Here is a 20,165-nt window from a genome sequence, read left to right as displayed (position 1 = left end):
TGGTTTGCCCCCCCCCCCCCCCCGTCTTTATGAGGCCTTACACTGCAACACATAAAGATCAGTAATAAAACATTAGAAAAGGTTTTCAATTTTATCAATGTTGTGCATTACAAAAAGAGAGTTGAAGGTGTTGACATTTACCGCATCAGTTGATTTGCTGACCGATGTGCTGCCCGATGTGCTGCCAGCCTTGTCCTCTGTTTCCATTGGTTCACTGCAAACATTACAAAAAGGATTAAACAATGCAGGACAGGAAATTAAACAGGAATGAAAGAAGTGAATAGAAACCGTCACCCACGGATGACAAGCAAACAAAGAAAAGTCAGTTATGTATCAGTCAATGATGGATAACTACATTACTACAAAAACAGTGACGTGGCTAACAGTGATCGCATTTCACTTTGCATTGCACTTCACTTCCTGTATGATAACAGGAAGTGAGAGGAAATCCCCCCCAAAGTGAGGGAAATCATTGGTGGTCAGCAGGGTCACCAGAACTGGTATCCCAATTTGGAAGATTTCCATCTCCAAGGGGGTGAATCGCTCTAACAGGAACTCAGACGGTAGTAAAAACCTCACAGGTGATTTAATCCCACTCCAATCTATCCAAAACTAAAAAACTATTTTGGCTTCAGTTCCACTTTAAATTTTCTTTGACATCAGTTCTAAGATCACATTTATTCCCATTTATCAGTCAGATCATGTTTATTTAAACAAACTATTTTCAATAAACATGAGATCTGCATTCTTTTAGAGAAATAAGGAACACCTGCTGCTACTCAGGAGGTCCCTACCTGTCTTTGGCAACACTAGGAACTGTGCCAGTGTTGGTAGAGCCTGGAACTGAAGGAATAGGGGCTCCAACTGTACGCAGATTCTGAATGACAGAAGACAGGAACTGCTGGCTGGCACTCTCATACAAGTCAAAGCATATCTGATAAGCCATGAGCAGGTTATCCTCCTTCACCAGCTTCTCCAGTATATCACTAACGGCTTGGGGGTCATCCAGGAAAATGAGGCACTGTGAAAACAAAAGTGAAATATAAGAATGGAAAATAAGCAAGAGGATAGTGCAATTATCAAACATCAATATATTGGAGATTAAGACAAGATGCTACATTATTTAATGCTACTAAGGGTGACATTTAAATAGGTAAAGAAGGACAAAGAAACATTTTTGTTTGAGAGGCTTGTAGGCAAATGTATGGTACACTTATTTTTCCAAGCATCATTCACTTATAATCCTGCTGAAAAGACATGGCTCTTCAGCTGTCCTCTCACTGTCCGGTGTGCTTCCAGTCTGTGTTCCACTCTGGCCAGTCAGGAAATTGTTACAGTAGATGAATTCGTAAGAGCCACCGCACAAGTTTTGTGCACCACAAACATGACAAAAATGTTTCCGGGAGTTTGTTTTGAAACTATATATGCAGCACAGCATTTACAGCTTTTAGAATCTCCATAGACAGACATAGGAACATTATCAACAGCTATCCTATCAATATGAATTTGTATGGTAAAAATACACAGCGCTAAATTAAATAGAGAATTCAATCAAGCAATAAACACAAAAGTGCAATATATATATATTATATATATATATAAAATTTGGGCAGGGTCAGTGATGTCATCACGTATGGAGGTGCAAACCTCTGAGCCAACAGGAGGGTGGAAGACTAAGCACAATACTGGTATAAAGCCACTCAGCTTGGCCACTCATCCAATGCTGTTGGTGGGTAGAGCCAAACACCTTCCTTTAAAACAATTTATGCATGCTCATGTAGTTTAGCTGCAAGGGCTGCTGAACAAAGTCTGGGAACCTGTAATAAAATATTAGTAGGTGCTGTTTGCCTGCTTCTAATAAACTGCATTATTTGGATTTTTTTTAAACTATTGTGCTATATCATATAACAAACTCAGAGAGTAAGTAAACTATACATTATAAATATGTTTCTACTGTTACCATGTCAATAAACTGAATTTTAAGTCATCCTGGAGTTAAAGCTGATCTAAACACCAAAACAAAAATGTAATATATTGCAGATATTATAATATATTGCAGATGACCAATTCTAACATGTGATGGTTACATTAGTTCTTCTTTTCCCATTTATTTTCGCCTAGTGATGCAGACAGTAACACAATTCCTGTCTTAGAGTGTTTCCACTCTATGGAGGAGCAACAAAGCCACCCTTGGACAGCAGCATTGTCATTCCATGAAGAGGGTAGTGTTAGATGCACTAGTAAATTTAGATGGATTTGACTGACAAATTCAATCAAACTCCAGCTAGCACTTTTTAAAGTGACACTAAACCCAGAAGTTAAATCTTAAAAATGCATTCAAGTACCTTAAAGGAGAACAACCTTTTTTGCCCATTGGTCTCTTCAGGGTCACAGGGAGGACATATACTAATATCCGCCACAGGTCACATTGAATTATGGGGATGAGTGTTTTTCACTAACCTCATAACTCTCCTTTAACTATTAACAAAACTGAACTTTATTTGTGCTTCACTTGGCTGTAGAACCTCAAATCATCTCTGAATTGGTGCCGACACTGTCCTTCCTTCTGGAGGGTTCCCCTTGGTCCCTGTGTGTGGCCACTGCTCCACATTTCGAGCACTCATTGGGTCAGTGCAGTCACCGGACTAATGAGTAGAGCTTCTTAGCAAGACAAGAAGAGCAGTCCCTATGATGTAATAGGTAAGCTTTCTGACAAAAAAAAGTGTGCCAAATCACATGAGCAGGAAATCTTTTTTTCTAACACAAGATTGTAAAAAACGCCACCATTTGCCATGGTTGCAAGAAAGCTGCATTCTATGATTGTTTTAGAAAATCATATAGCTGCCTGCAGATCAAAAGATTTAGGTTTTTTTAAATAAATTACAAAAGCTATTGTGTATCAATTTTGCTATAGTAATTTTGAAGAAAGATTATGGTACCCATCAAGAGCAAGTGCTGAGACAATTTATCTAAAGTAATTAAGTAGGCACACAACAGTTGCCTTGACTTAGAAGCCAAAAATAAAAAGCACTACACAATTTGCAGAAATTGTTCTCATATATTGGCAGTCCTTAAATGTCCATATGTAATGCAATTACCTGGCACACGTTGATGAAGTCTGGTTTCTCCAGGTTCATGTAGATCTGCACCAAGACCCTGAGGACTTTATTTCTGAACTGTTTGTTCTGCATTAATGACATGCAGACCTTTAAGCTGTATGCCAGCATTCCTGGGACGTCATTCTACAAAATAAATAAAAGACTATGAACTATGCACCAATATAATAATTATATATAAATATGTATTAGCACATACATTTCAATACAATGAATTATTTAAAAGGAAAACAGTGTAAAGTAACAACAATTAATCAGAATTCAGCTTTTCCTGATGATGCTACTACAATAAACTGAAATTTGTTAAGTTTCTATAAATCCATACTTTTTTTCCATAAAAAATTCCAATTCAATGTTGAAGATACTTAGATTAAACTTCGGATCTCACCGATTCTAAAATGGTTTTCTGAAAGACATCCAGTCGACGAGTTTCTAATGAAATACCAATGGCCTGCTTGTATTTGTGATCATCAAGGCAGCGCTGGAACATTTTGTTGACTATGCCCTCTAAGCGTTCATCTATAGGTTTCTTCTCTCCCTCTGGGAGCTCGGCATTCTCTACACACTGCTTGGTGTAGTGGTCAATGCATTTTGCTGCAAAACAAATATAAAACATTTAAGCTAATGAAAGCTATTTTGTACCTCCGATTCATTTTTAGCTCAAAACAAAAAGGACAAAAAGTCTACTAAATTCATGTTCAATAACAAATAAAAGATATCTCACCATGGTTTATTCTACTTCAATACATTACAGAAAAAAAGACCTAGGTGTCATAAGAAATTTAGCAGCAGATTAATTGGCTTCTTCCTATACAGTACCCATTACTATACATACTAATATATAACTGTTAAAGTTCTGGATTGTGGAGAGGACTTTGAAATCTGTTTAGGTATTTCTAGCTGTATTTGTAGCCAAATAATTTTGTTTAGACAGTAGATGTTCCTTTGATATCAGAACAAGAAATGAGAACATGTTGACAGGGCAAGAAAACACAGATAGGAGTAGACAACCTAACAAAGACACTTTCATGTGCAGAGTGAGGGTAGAGTACTCCTAATAAGAGATCTTGTACAATCTCCCATTATGAAAATAGATATTGGTTGTGGTCACTGTAGCACCCTTCTGAATATATCTAGGACTTGTGTTGCTGTAACTTCTGATGTATCCTCTTTGTCCTGCATCAATTGGAATTTTACGGACACCTCTTGGGGTTACTGTCAGGGTCTGTTTATGTCTTTTTGTATGTATGTATGTATATTTTGAAAAAAAAAATTTAACTTTTAAAAAACAGGAGGTTGAAACCCCATTAGAGTGATTTCCCCATCATTGGTACAAGAAGAGAAAATCGTCCCCGAATAGAACACACACAGCAAAAAACAGACAGATGCTCTAGCTTTACTCCACTCTGTCCAAAACAAACACACAAAAAAAAAAAATCACATCAAACTGTAATGGCAGAAATATTTTCAGGCTGTCATTGCTGACCGACGTTTGAAAAATGCTAGCCCCCCCGAGTTGCACGCTTGCTCTGGGTTAGGGCATAAGAAAGTACTAAAGCGTATGTACAGGTGAAACTCGAATAATTAGAATATCGTGCAAAGTTCATTTATTTCACTAATGCAACTTAAAAGGTGAAACTAATATATGAGATAGACTCATTACATGCAAAGCAAGATAGTTCAAGCCGTGATTTGTCATAATTGTGATGATTATGGCTTACAGCTCATGAAAACCCCAAGAACCCCAAATCCACAACCTCAAAAAAAGTAGATTATTACATGCAATCAATAAAACAAGGATTGTACATAGAACAATATCGGACCTCTGAAAAGTACAAGCATGCATATGTACTCATTACTTGGTTTGGGCCCCTTTTGCAGCACTTACTGCAATTACTTTTGCACAATATTCTAATTATTCGAGTTTCACCTGTACTATCCTGAAATCCAGGGAGGTAAACAGCATACGCTTTAATAATTGCTGAGTAAAGGTTTCCCTCAAGAGGCAGAAACTGGTATAAACAGTTTAATATTCTTCAAACAGAAAAAAGCAAGGTAGAACTATTCAAGTAAGGCTGAATTACACAAAATACTTGTATTACGATTGAAGAGTAGCTGTTTGAGGCCACGGTGCAACTAACTAGGTAAAACAACAAAGGTAAAAAATGACGGGCAAATGTCCATCAATGCCTCTATATCACAAACACAAATGGGAAAGGCTGTACACTCTTTATACACTGATCAGCCATAACATTATGACCACCCGCGTAATATCGAGGTCTCCCTTTTGCCGCCAAAATAGCCCTAACCCATCAAGGCATCAACTCCACTGGACTTCTGAAGGTATGCTGTGGTATCTGGCACTAAACAATCAGCAGTGGATCCTTTAAGTCCTGTAAGGTGTGAGGTAGGACCTCCATGGATCAGACTTAATTTTTCAGCACACCCTACAAATGCTAGTTTGGATTGAGATCAGGAGAATCTGGAGGCCAAGTCAACATCCCTGGCTGGTCTGTGACTACGCAGCCCTATACACAACAAACTGAGATGCTCTGTTTGTTCAGACACCTTTCAATCGGAATCAACATTAACTTTTTCAGCAATTTGAGCTATGGTAGCTTTTCTATTGGACCTGACTACACAGGCCAGCCTCGCCATATGCATCAATGGGCCTTAGCCACCCATGACCCTGTTGCCAGTTCTGCAGATTTTCTTCCTTGGACCACTTTTAATAGGTCTTGACCACCTCAGACTGGGAACAGCGCACAAGAGCTGTAGTTTTGAAGTTGTCTAGCCCTTGTCAGTCGCTCAAATCCTTATGCTTGCCCATTTATTTATTTATTTTTTGCTTCAGACACATGAACTTGAAGCAAAATGTTCAGTCTGCCTAAAATATCCCACCCACTTCCAGGTACCATTGTGAGATAATGTTACTCACTTCACCTCTCAGTGGTCATAATGTTATGGCTGATCTGTGTGTGTTTGCCTAATTTAGGCAGTACTACATTTTACAATGGGTCAGTTACCAATTATTAATAACTTACCTATAATAGTCTCCACATACTCAGAATTGTCATTCACATTGAACAGATCCCCAGCACCCAGAGCATAGTTAAGGGATTCTTCAAAAGCTCCAAGGTGATAGAAGACTTTGGACGCAACAAGAGCAGCAAACTGCCTGCTTCTGAAACTCTCATCTTCATAGAGCACCTCACTGTTGTAGAAACACAAGTTAGTAACCATGTATTTAAGGAAAGCATGAAAAGTATCATCACTATATATTTACACAAAACGCCAGTACTACATGTATCTAAATGGTCATGTCCCATTTCTAATATAGTTCAATAAACATGGGTTATATTGAAACCACACTTTGATGTGGTTTGCATCTATGCTGACAGTTTGAATTCCCCATAGAGAATACACTTGAGGGTCTATTGTGAATATTTCTGTACACACTGTAGTACATCCAGTGAGTGACAATAGCAGGGTGTGGAAAGGATCTCCCTGCCCTGGTCAAGAACAGAATACAAACGTTGATTTGGATTGGATCTGGCCCCAGTGTACAAAAGTATAAATTTATTTTAGGCGCTGCTGCCTTGAAAACTAACACATACACAGAAACAGCTTATAATTCAGTCTGGAAGGTCTCATGCATATATATTTTTTCAGCTTAAAAGGGTCAGAGATGGACAGATGACAGTCAACGATTTCTACATCCGATAAGGTTTCATTATCAATCTACATTACTACAAAGTCTTACATTTTATCCACAGATTCAGATATCTCGGCCCAAAAATCATTGACAACGGCATTTAACTTGTGCAGAGCGAACTCCTGCAAAGAAGGAACAAACTTTTAGTGAACAAAGGCAGTATTAAGCACTAAGAGTAATGACATGCTACTTATTTTTTTTTTTATTTCTGCCCCTTAAGTAGACCTGTAAGCTAAACTACCTCTACCTTGATTGTAAGCCCTCACGGGCAGGGCCCTCCTTACCATCTTGTCTTGATTTGTATTGTGATTGTAATGTCTTCCTTATATTGTAAAGCGCTGCGCAAACTGTTGGCGCTTTATAAATCTTGATCACCCAGACCCTTTACAATAGCATGATTAAAAACCTTGCAATGCTTGCTCTTCCTCTAGAAAACACTTCTGGCTCCCGGGGCAGCCAGCCACATTCCTAAATGCCTAAGTTTTTGGTTATATCAGCTGCTCTGCCTGAACAGTTACTTTCCCCTTCGGCGATAATTTAGGTGTCTAAATTTATGTGACAAAGTCTAGGCAACTGATCACATGGCTGGCTGCCATGGCAGCCAGAAGCATATTTTTCTGAGTAATATTCAAGCGCTACAGGGCCCTTTTAACTATTTAATAGCACCTTATAATATATATACAGCATTCTTCAAAACAAAATTTTAAATGTTAACATCAGTCTCCTCTCGAGAATTTTTCTCTTAATAGACACTTTTCTTGAGCTATGTTGATTGTAAGCGATTTTTTTTTTTAATTTATAACCAATAAATGTAAAACACTTACTAAAATCTGCAGCCTTAAAAGCAAGATTTAGTTACACTACAGAAAAACAACAAAGACCATACTGTAGAAAAAAAGCGTACTACTATGTTAAGTAGTCATGTGCAGTCTAAAAGGTGCCCATACACCTGCCTATTAATGTACGATAATCGCGGGTGATCCCGCAACCGTACGATAATCGGCAGGTGTATGGAAGGCATGCGACCGTTTCTACTGTAAGGTCACATATTTTGTCTCCTGAGCAGGCTTGAAAACCCGCCGAGAATCATAAGATGGTCGGCGGGTTTGTGGCCTGCTCGTAAGACAAACGCCGCATGGGCCGGTGTGCGCAAGCGCACACTGCCCGTTCAGCATTGAAGTCATCGGAAGCCCGCCCCTCAGCAGGGCGGGCATGCGATGATCGCAAGTACGATCTGCCTGTACAAAATGGGCAGGTCGTACGTGCGTTTTCTTTAATTACTTTACAACCATCGCAAGACAAAGTCTTGCGATGGTTGTAAAGTGTATGGCCAGCTTTAGAAAGCACTCATTCTCCAGCTGGCCTAAATCAAATCTCATAAACATGATTAGAGCAACAAGCGAGTTTAAAGGGAGAAGTGGTGCTCACTACTATTCTTAAATAAACAGGTTTAATACAGGAATAAAAACAAAGAATGTTCGTACCTTGAGCTGAGGTTCATCTTCATCAAGAAGGGAAAGAATACCAGCTGTAAAATTAGAAAACCAAATAATTACTGGATCATAAAAGGACTTCATATTTTAGTCAAACCTTCTTTCAACTACACTGTTATGACATAAAAGCCTGAGAATGTAATGATTTTCAATTAACAAAAGTGGCACATGTGAAAGACAAAAAAGGTAGCTCCATACACAAAATGCCAACACACCACTTTGCTAGTAACATCTTTTCTTAAAGGAGAACTATGGGGTCAGTGTTTTTCCCCATAGTTCTCCTTAGGGTAACGGGAGGACACCAAAAAGCGTCCTCCCGTTACCCTAAGCTCAGTATACTGTATACTGTCATTGTCACAGGTCGGCTAGAACTGTGAGGTGAGTGGAAATCACTCATCTCATAGTTCTCCTTTAAGTGCACCTGGAAATTAAAGTACTCATTGTAAAATACCTTTATTGCTGGCCATTGAGGGACACATGAAGTGATAACATTGGGATATACTGCTCAATCCCACAGAGTCAGCATGATCACATAGGGAAGGGTACATGGGATGTTCCATGCAAGGGTAGTCAGGTGATATTGAGGTAGAGTGCATCACCCTAAGACAGCCAGAACTGCAACCCTGATAGAGCTGAGGGTCAAGCCCAACACACAGCGATCAACAAAGAGGCACCCCCTGGGGCGAAACCCTAAGAGAAAAACATGATTAAGTATCCGGCCAAAACCGGAGCCTCAAACAGTCATGGAACTAAATATGCTCCTGACTCACACATCCAAAAATGCATCACAGTCAATAGAGCAAAAGTCAGGAGAGTTATTAGGATGATGAAGAACATATACCTGGGGAAACCAGAGCAAGGAAGAAAGCCTACTTCTGGAGTCTGCAAAAGTAATGAGGGGGGGGGGGGGGGAACAGACCCAAGTGTGCAGAGCGTACTGAGTCACTGGAGCATTCCCTACCACTGCCAAATGATTCCTGCATCAGGAAACTACCTTTTTCAGCATGCAGATGGTCCAGGGCATCATGGAGCTTCCCTGTGACTTTCTCTACCTGCAACGCAGGTCCAAAAACACACCCAGATGCCTGGCCCACTCCCAGAAGCAACCAGTTGGGACTGGAACACAAGGTTGCTACCAAATCAGGAACCAAACTACTTTTCTAGCACAGCAAGACCTCCTCTCTTCAATGTTAGGCACGCCTAAATAATGACATTGTCCAACAGTATCTGTATCAGGAAACCTACTCAAGGAATGAGCCTGCGATATAGGAGGAACCACCTGTTCCGGGACTCTGGAAGATACTCTGGACCTTCTGAAAGTAGGAAGAGAAATCCAAGGCAACCCCCAAAAGACTGCTGCACCAGGTCAGGAACTAATAATAATGCTGGCTTGAGCTGCCTGCAGGCGGTGAATAGTTTCCAGCACCAGTCTCAGGCAATTTAAGATCCAGACAAATTCTTGAATTAAGACATTGTCCACTAGGGACCATGTCGACTGGTCTCTCCACAGGAAGTTGTCTGAGTGCCCCACAATATGGGTGTTATGGAAGTGTTACTCCAGGAGTAAAGAAAGGAAATTAAGGGGGCATAGCCAGCTTTTTGTTAGACTTCTTATGCTGAGCCAGGTGGATGCTAGGGTCACCGGTAATGTCAAAGATAGGTTCAAAGAGGCATCATCCATTATAGACAGACAAGTCAGGCACTCCTTGGACACAATGTGCACATCCTAGCACTTTAACCAAAGTTCTCTGCATATTTATATGGACAACAGACCCATATGGGAGTCAAGACAAGATTCCAGCAGGCCATCATAGCTAAAGCATAAAGCTCCAGAAATCTGTTCCACATGCTCAACCAGGTAAGGGTCCACTGCTGAAGATCCCTTTTGAGCGACTTAGACTATTCTTCCATGATGTGACACATCAGAAAAAATAGAATAGGTCACAGACAGAATTAAAAAAATGGGTCCACAAATGACAACTAGATTTGAGGGATTTTAACTGCTGATCTGAGAATCCTTGTGAGGATGCCCTGGCCTAGTGGTTTCCTTGTTAAGGTGGGTCACTGGCAGATCTACAGTGGGTATATCACTGTTTAGCAAAATCCTTCCCAAATCGTAACAAACCCAGTAAACGAAGGATACAATTGGGGTGCTTTTAATCCCCATGGGGGAATACTTTGGAGAGCGGATATAATGCTAGGGTGTTTGCAGCTCAAAGAGTTATTAAAGACCTGAGACTGGAGACACATGGCTGATCGTCTAGATGCAGGTAGAACATACCGAATCAATAAGAGCAATGGCAGAATACTGCAATTCCTTAAAAATCCCTCGTCAGGTAGAAACTGAGATGACCCAGAGCCAGAAATGGACACCAATGGCACTGCTGCCTTCATGGCTGCAGGAAGACCAACAATAGACTGCACAGGGAAAGCACGGGAGCATGCTCAAGTCCTCTGTGGTCAATACCAGCGAGGAACTGGGTAAATGCGGCCACAAAGTCTGGTGTGACTGTAGTAGAGATCTCATATAATGAAGGCAGGGATCTCTGCCTCACCCGGTGGAACTAAGTGCATGTAATGTCAGCCCTCAGTCCCTCAGCGTTAACCCCTTCTGCAGTAGAGACCGGTGGAGAGTGGCATTTAAAGCCACCCAAATGATGAAGATAGTTCCCAGTGCTTTGTCCCATGAGCCTACGCACAAACTTTTCAGAGACAAGGCAAGCGCTGAGGCATTGCCAATGGTTTGGGATGTGGAAAGTGAGCCATGACTAACTTGTTAGCAGAACAGGTTCTGGAAAGTGCCTTCCAAGTGCCAGAAGGTCACTTCCACACTTCCAGACTAGCCCTGCAATGTTCAGTGCAGCAGGGTCTGGTAATGACACTCCGAAAGCCAAGCTGAGGATAGATTGCTCAGGATAGCTGCAACTGTAGAGTCCAGCTCTAACAGCAATGTAGAAAAGAATCTAGATTGAAGAGAAAAATGAAGACTATGAATAAAACATAATTAGAGCTAACATGTGACACAGCAGTTGTCACATGTCGGCTCTATAGATCAAGAACTGAGCAATCACATACCACTGATTGCTTAGTTCCTAATCTTCGCCCTGCAGAGAGCGGTGACTGTCAGTCTCTAGAGAGGCAGAACCAGCTGTTAATCAGGTGGCGGGGTGGCAAAAGCTTGCTACATGCTGCATTGTGGGTCACAGGAGGATATAATCAATGTCCTCATGTGACCCTAAAGAGAACTGTGGCAAAAAAAAAAAGGTTTGAGCAGGTAATTCCATTTTCCCAAACTACTTGTGAAAGTGAACTTACCCTTTAATGCACATTGTACATGTTAGAGGTCGGCGCCGCTGCACGGCTACCACAATATGGCGTCTTTTTAAGTGGGAGAACTTGCACAATTGGTGGCTGACTAAATACTTTTTTGCCCCACTGTATAAGTGTAGCAACGGGGATGGTTTTAATTTATTTTTTTTTATGGTTTTTTACTTTGCCTTTTTTTAAAAAAATGTTTCACTTAACTTTATTACTATCACACAGGGCATAACAAGCCCCTGTGATAGCCTTTGGAGGCGACAGGTTCCTCTTTATGGAGCCTGCCCTCCAATGCAGATCGGGCACAGCATTGTGCTTGATCTCCTGTGCAGCTCGGCTTGTGACAGCTGAGACAGGAAGTGCTGAGTACAGCGCTCCTGTCTCACTAATCACACAGAGCAGTTCGGAGAATGGATGTCACACAGCCATTAACATTAGAGTGTGTGCCGACATGTTGTAACTTGTACTCGCCTGGATCGCAGACCAGTTGACTCAGTCCTTACGGAATAGTAGAAGAAATAACAAGTGTTTTTGAATGGCATATGCGGTTTAAGGAGGGGCGCGAAGATGTCCACGATTATGCAAGAAGTGCAAAAACGCAACTTGAAAATTCTGAAAAAGTTTGGGAATCTGATTGGAGGAAAAGACCGAAACTCTGGCCTGACAAGTGGATTCTCCACCACGACATGCTCCTGCACATGATGCTTAAGTATTCCTGGCCCAGAAATCCATTCTGAACTTGACAAACAACGTTATTCCTGTGACATGGCACCCTGTGACTTTTGGCTGTTTCCAAAATTTTGAAAAAATGCCTTAAAAAGGTACACAGATTTGATGACATCCAGCATGCCACGACAAAGTTCCTGCACAGAGTTCCAGAAAACAAACTCCAGGAATGTTTACGGTAGTGGCACAGTCGTCTTGAAAAGTGTGTTGCTTCACAAGGGGACTACTTTGAAGATGACAACAGTCGCTAGAATATAGGACAGCAAGCTTTTTACAGTCCATTCCGGGGATTAAATTGTCACACCTCGCATACGTGCTGTATATATTGACCAGCACCAAGTAAATATAAAGTTTATCAAAGGCCTCTCCGCCCCATGCGTACTTTCATCTAATCACCATTAGTGTCAGGTTTGATTAAGGGCCGGTTCACACCATTAAGAGTGCATTTCAGAGCATTCAGCCTCTGGAACGCAACCCGGCCGACTCCCTACGTTCAGGGGCATTGCGGCTTACTGAAGTCAATGGCACCGCAGCCATTTAGGAGATTTCTTTTCACTTCCTGTCTACAGCTATAACAGGAAATCCCTCCAAATTGAGGACAATCTATGGTGGTCAGCAGGATCACAGGAACTAGTTGGAAAATTCCCCCTAAATTTTGGGATTGTCTTTCACTGATAACGATCACCAGGAATCTCCCCAATGGGGACACAGACAGCAATAAAAAACTGACAGGTCTTCTAATCCCTCTTCACTATATAAATCTTAAAATAAAATGTTTGGGCTTCAGTTGCACTTTAACCACTTGAAGACCGCAGTGTTTCACCCCCTTCCTGGCCAGGCCATTTTTCAGTATTCAGCGCTGCGATACTTTGACCAACATTTATTCCGTCATGCAACGCTGTACTGAAACTAATTTTATACCATTATTGGGGACAGATAGAGCTTTCTTTTGGTGGTATTTAATCACCACTGGGGTTTTATTTCTTACTATATAACTAAAAAAAAAAAGAAAATTTTGAAAAAAAAACATGTTTCGCTATAAAATGTCATGAAGCCTTTATTATCACCACAATTTTTTGGTAAAATATAAAAGACGGGGTCACGTCGGGTAAATAGACACCAAAAATGTCAAGCTTTAAAATTACGCGCACCTGCAAAATTGCAGAAAACGACTGCAACCAAAATTGGCCATAGGCGACGCTTTAAAAGTTTTTACCGCTCATCAGTTTAGTGTTATCAGCGACTGATGGGCCTAGAATTATTGCTCTCACTGCGACGTTCGTGGTGATATGTAACATGTGCGGCATAATGGGCGCAATCGTTGTTTTCGTACATAGGCGCACCCAACGCATGTTTGCGTGTGAATGTGGGGGGGCGGGGGACTTAAAAAAAATGTTTGCGTTATTTTTCTTTTATTGTTATTTGTGAATATTTTTTTAAGCTTCTTTATTTTTTTTAATGTTTAAAATTTTTTTACACAACTTTATTGCCATCACATAGGGGACTAAGAAATCTCCTATGTGTCAGCCAGTTTACCAAACAGGTCCTCTTTATGGAGACATCAGGGGTCTCCAACACCTCTGATGTAACCTAGGGACCCCCAGAGAAGCTGATAAAGCAGGGATCGGCTTCATCAGCTTCTCTCGGTGTTCCGCACAAGAGAGTGACACTGAATGCAGGAAGTGATGTAACATACATCACTTCCTGCATTCGGGGACAGGAAAAGAGATCAAACGGAGATCTAGTACTGATCTCTCTTTGATCTGCTGTTAGAACATCGCCGTGGCGGTCGCACCGGCCACAGCGGATGAAGGGATCGGCAGCAAGGGACAGAGGTGCGGGGGGGGGCGCACACCCGCAGCTCCTGCAAGCGATCGGCCATGGACGGGAGGTGGTTAAATAAAGGAATTTTAGAGAAAGCCAATATCCTGATTTACAACAAAAGTCACTCCTTTAGCAGCATCAGAACAGTATTAATGACAGACACCAGTTTAGGTGTGATGCCTCCACCCCCTCCCTCGGCTTTGCCAAGCTGCTTGTGTCCAAGGGCGATCCTCTGTCACCTAACTGGAGCTGATCGTTCCATGTGCGATTACATAGGCGCGGTCAGTTCCTTAGCCCACCGCTAAGTAGCAGTTCTGCAGCACTTCAGTTGGCTGCAGCTTCACTGAATTCTTCAGCTGCACAGTGCTAACCAAAATGGCCGAGAATAATATCAATGACTAATAAATACCATTTTCCAAAAAATATTTGGTGTGCTCATCCACCAAAACATTAAATTGTTGGCTCCCACACTGAATTGGTTTCCTTCAACGCTGCCAGGTGTGCCCACAGTTAAAATGGACACTGGTGCTCTGTCCCCTCCTTCTCTGTCACACTCAGGGCTCTGCATCCACATTCACTTCCGCTGTAAGTGCCAAGTTAGCAGTGCTGAGCACTGACTTGCAGCACAGCGTTCATCTGCGGTTTGCAAACTCAGCACTCGCAGAGACCGAGCAACTGAACACGCCTCTTGTGAATACGAGCAGGCAGCTGCAGCCGCTGTCAGTCTGCCTTTGCTTTGTACAGGCTGATCTGCCACAGCTATCCAGAGACACACGCGATTCCTGTTGCAGGAATCTGCCTCCAGAAAGAAAGGCATTGTGTGAATGAGGCCTTGCTCTAAAACACAAAGGGGTCCATACACAACAGACGCGGCGAAAATTGCACAGCGGTTGGTGTGCGGTGCCCAACACAGTGGCGATTAGGCAGTCGTTGTGAGTCACATCCCGCTGCGCTAAAAATAAAAAGGCATGCCTTACTTTTTGTAATCGATAACATGAAATAACCTCGACTCCATACAGCGTTCAGACCTTAACGGAGGGTTGGTGCTTGAAGTGACAACACGGATGGCGCCATGTCAGATACAGTCAATAATAGAAGTCACCAGCACTTAAAGTTATGTGCAAGAAGTAAAGCACTTATTATATTGTCACATGCAACATACAGCCACTTCAGGGCCACGCAGGGTCCCTTCTTCTGGGCGACATAGTGACTGCCACTATGTCGCAAAGAAGAAGGGACCCAGCGTGGCCCCAAAACATTTGCTGTATGACGCATGTGACAATTTAATAAAAAGTGCTTTACTTCTTGCACATATCACCGAGTGGTTACTTCTTTACAACACACTACAACACACACCACTAAGTTCCCATCGCAGCATGGTGGTGTGAATGGTGCCCATCCATGACAAGGCTAATTGCCTTGTCTTGCGTAGGGACTGCCCTGGAAACCCCGGCCAACGCAGCCCAAGATATGAGGTGTGAATGGACCCTGAAACTAAAAAGGCAAACTGCAAAGTTCTGGCAGCACAATTATTTTTTTTAATAAAAATTACACTTTTTGTACTTTAAATGAAATATGTCACCACAAGTGACAACCCCCTACCAGGGCACCGTGTATAATAAGACCATTACAATAATGTGTATAGAGGGGAGATCAACCTGGGCTGATAATGAGTAAGCAGACCCAGTACAAGGCCTCCATTGGGGTGACTCAGCATGTATCCGGTGTCTTCTCACCACTCCACCCTGACCTGCACTCCTACCAGCCTTCACCAGGTCACTCCGCATTATAAACCTCTCACTGACACCGTACGGTATGGTATGGTATCGGTATCCGGCCTGTAATCCATCTAGCCCCCAGCTATGCCGCTGAACAATGAGTCAGCTAATACCGGCTCTCCATATACCATAACAGGCATCTATTCTCCGCTCTCCAATGCCCAGCAACTCACCCGCCGAGGTAATCATCTTGCTCGCAGTGTCTTCCCCCCGTTCCTTCGGTCACCCGGTAAATTGTTGCACAAATCTCTGTATCACTGTGCAGCGTCCGGCGCACACTACACGTCATACGGAAGGCGGAAGTGACACCGCAAACTACCATGAGGGTGAGTGCGCAGGTGCCGCCATCTTAACTACTGGCAAAATATTGCCCAATAGATAAACAGGTTTGGGGAGTTGCTTATTTACACGAGTAAGAACAGGAAGAGGGAACCACACCAAGAATAAAGGATAAAGGGAGCATGTGCTCTCACATGACACCTCAGCCCAGTACACCGAGACCTGAATAGACGGTACAGTTTGTACTCAGTAGTGCCGTCCGTCCGTTTTTTTACTACGGGCGGACGGCAAGAGGTTAAAACAAATTTTAAAAAGTAACCAGTGCCTTGACTGCAGCTCACAGCTGTGACTTCAGAAGACATTAGCATACCTCCCAACTGTCGCTGATTTGGAGAGACTGTCCCTCATTTAAAACCTAATCCCCCTGTTCCTCTATTCTCCTCAGTTGTCCCTCTGTTTCATCATATCTAAAAAAAATATTATATCCAAAGTGTTTTGCTCCACTTAACCTTTATTCAACCTCTAAATTATTGTATTTGTTCTTTATACAGGCCAGTATAAAGTGGAAGAAAGGAAGCACCTCTGGGTTTAAGCGATCATGTTTTGCATATTAAAGTAGTAAATTAAACACTAAAACATTAGATTCCAATCATAAATCCAGATGAAACAAATATAGATCACTCAGCAAAGTATTTCTTTACATTTTTTGCCTGAGCATTTCTAGTCATCATGTTTCCAAGCAGCTGGCTCCAGCTCTCTAAGCTTAGCTTCCCTGAACTTCCTGTCTAGTACAAGATCACAAGGGACAGAGCAGTCTACAGCAGCTGTCCATCTACTAGCTTGAGGGCCAGTTCACACCAATTGCAGTGTGTTCCAGAGCGGTAGCTGCTGGAATGCAGAGCAATCGCACACTAAACTCCCCCCTTCGTTCTGGTGCGGGAGGGGGCGTGACGGTGCATTGAAGTCAATGGCACCACAGCCACACCCCCTGTCTGCAGTGCAATGGGACACGTGTCAAAATATTGACTGCGTTACAGTCCGGTTGGAAACAAAAAAAGAGCAGGCAGTATTTTTTTGCGTTTGGACTGGAACGCAGACAGGCTTTGTCACGTGTCTGATGGCTAAACAGCCAGCCATTTGTCCTGCAAACCCATGAGGACATGCCAACATTCATAACCAACCTGTGCTTGCAGTTGATGGAGTTTGAACCCTGGCCGGACCCACCTGTCCCTACCTTTGCCGCGGTACCACACTGGGATTCCTTGAAGCCGGTTCACTCCTCATCCCATTGAAAGCCCCAAGATTTACCTGGCGGCTCATCCAGGCACCTGTTACAGTGAGCTTCAAGACGCCTCTTATTTCTGCTGCAATATGGCATAGACTGTTTTTTCTGTTTTTACCTCATTGGGCACTTTATTTAGTTGATGTTTGAGTCACTAACGCTTCCCAGAGAGTTGCACTGAAATGCTGGGGGGGATTGTTTTTCAAACACGCAGGCCCGAGTAGGTACAGCAAGCTGCGTAACAGCTTGGCCTTTCTCCTTATTCACACCTACCTCATACTCGTGTGGCCCATTACACTGCCCCCTGAATTTCTTCCTTGACTGTATTGCATATCTCCCACATCTGGAGTCTCCCCCTTTGTCCTAAACAAAGTCACCTAGAGAGTTGTCGTGTCCTCCCAGGCACTGCAGCTATCCCGGTGGACTGCCTCTCTTCTACTCTTTTTTACATTTAGGGATTTTGTTTTGGAATTCAACAACTTAATTTTCTAATTTCTGCTGGGTCCCATGTGGCTAAATGTCATTGTAGCTTGAGTAGCATTGTGTATTGTCTTTCACATACTGTACTGTGTTGGGGAAAGGGGTTCAAATTTGTGTTATCTGTTACTGTGGCGGCGCTCACCCCCGATCTTGGGGGTACACCCCCGACCCACAGATGGTGTCCCGCCATATACACTTGAGTTGGCCTCTGTTCATCTTAGCGACTGCTGCCGCTATGTCACGATTCATACATGCAGTACATACGTCCAAAAACTTTGAACACTGGTACACCTCAAAACCAAAGGTTACCAAAACATGATCTGAAACCAGAGTTGCCTGTTGACAGAACAATGCTGCATTATGAGACAATGGACACAACATGATCCTCCAAGAGTAGCCTCATTCAATTATTGAATAAAGAAAAATTATACACAGACAAAAAAGTCACACACCAGGGGTTTCTTTAAAAAGACGGGAACGTTTTATTGAACATACTTTTATTAAACAGGAAATCCATACCATTATGACTACCTTTCTATACATGGAGATGTATACAACAACACAACTTAGAAATACTCTGACCCATAACATGGTTTTATGATTATGGGTGACCCTATCCAGTGACGTGAGTGAGTGGTCCTTCTCTCCCCAACCCTTAACCAACTGTTCATATGCTGTTTTGGGTATTACTTTGTTCAGAAGGGTACACAGATACTCTTGCTTTGATACACCCTAAAACACGATTTCCCCACTGGTGGTTATATGGCACCTCTGTTACAAGGCATGAAATATCCCAAGGCAATCTAAATATGTGCACATTACCAAGACATTTGAGGAAGCCTCCCCCTCAATGATATATATGAGACACAGGCACTCGACTTAAAACACAGATCAGTTCTAAAGGGTCTGTGCTGGGGAGTAACAACACCTGATATTTAAAAGAGAAGTGCGGGGTAACTGTTTTTCCCCATAGTTCTCTTTAGGGTCAAGGGAGGACATATACTAACCTCCTCCCGTGACCCAAAGCTCAGTATATAGCGGGCTTGCCCAAGATCAACAGAAAGCACCACAGCAGGGATAGATCCCGACACTACTGTTGAGATCCACTCAGCTGCGTGAGTGACAGCTGGCTCTGCCTATCTAGCTGTGCCTACCCCCTACGCCATTCGTTCCTCCACTCAGCGCTGGAGGATCGGAGGGGGGGAATCCCTGCGGGGAGCAGTGACTGACAGTCACCGCTCACTGCAGGGAGACGATGGGAAAGTGAGCACATCGGTGCATGTTTCTGCTCACTTCCCGATCGACAGTTTCTTTGTCACAGGCCGGCTCTAACTATGAGGATGAGTGGAAATGACTCACCTCATAGTTCTCCTTTAACCTACAATGTGTTCCTTTGTAATACTGCTGTGGATGTAGATTTGCATATGTGGATTTCATGTTATGCTACTACCCTTATTTGTCAGGGCTTTTCCCCATGGTTCTCCTAAGGGTAACAGGAAGACACAAACTAGCATCCTCCCGTCACCCTAAGCTCAATATACCGCAAGCTATACTGAGATGCCGCAGCTGGGACGGATCCCAACATTACTGTCGAGATCCACCCAGCTGCAGGATTGACAGCTGGCTCTGCCTATCTAGAGGCAGAGATAGCTGTGCCCGCCCCCTCCCTGTCCGTTCCGCCAGTCAGCGCTGGAGAATCGGACGGGAGGGGGGAATCCCTGCAGGGAGCCGTGAGTGACAGTCACGGCTCTGCAGGGATAGATCGAGAAGTGAGTAACGCTATGTGTTCGCTCACTTCCCGATCTATTGAGCCGATCTGTGACCGTTTCATTGTCACAGGTCGGCTAGAACTATGAGGCTGAGTGATTTTCACTCGCCTCATAATTCTCTTTTAAGGCTCCATTCACATCTGTATCGCAAGCTCCTGATGCCAGAATCCCTAATTTGTTATTCGCAAGCAGCAGCTGTCACCCATTCAAGTTAATGATCCAGTGACAGCCACCGCATTTTTTATATGTAATCCTATGTGATAAGATTACATGCGGTTAGGAATAAATCAGTCTCCCTGGACACATCGATCGTGTGTCAAGGGATAGTGATTGATTCCTAACCGCATGTCATTGTATCACATAGGATTACATGCAAATGCAGTGG

At 42.8% G+C, this 20,165-nt stretch overlaps 1 protein-coding gene across 1 annotated transcript in view; it reads right to left on the bottom strand.

Annotated features, from left to right (window-relative positions):
- Positions 1–16,272, bottom strand: part of PSMD1 (proteasome 26S subunit, non-ATPase 1) — an 88,510-nt gene extending 72,238 nt beyond the window's left edge. Inside the window, exons 1-8 of the mRNA XM_018576543.1 lie at positions 16,144–16,272; positions 8,316–8,359; positions 6,880–6,953; positions 6,161–6,330; positions 3,505–3,710; positions 3,099–3,242; positions 795–1,021; positions 142–214 (exon numbers count right to left, since the gene is read on the bottom strand). Coding sequence (XP_018432045.1) covers positions 142–214; positions 795–1,021; positions 3,099–3,242; positions 3,505–3,710; positions 6,161–6,330; positions 6,880–6,953; positions 8,316–8,359; positions 16,144–16,159 — 954 coding nt within the window. The 5' untranslated portion in view covers positions 16,160–16,272. The remainder of the gene's footprint in view (positions 1–141; positions 215–794; positions 1,022–3,098; positions 3,243–3,504; positions 3,711–6,160; positions 6,331–6,879; positions 6,954–8,315; positions 8,360–16,143) is intronic.
- Positions 16,273–20,165: the final 3,893 nt, after the last annotated feature.

This window comes from Nanorana parkeri, unplaced genomic scaffold (genome assembly GCF_000935625.1).
Source record: "Nanorana parkeri isolate BGI_ZX_2015 unplaced genomic scaffold, ASM93562v1 scaffold69, whole genome shotgun sequence".
Lineage (NCBI taxonomy): Eukaryota > Metazoa > Chordata > Amphibia > Anura > Dicroglossidae > Nanorana > Nanorana parkeri.
Note: the sequence above shows the minus strand (reverse complement) of the source record. Positions and strands in the feature narration are given on the sequence as shown.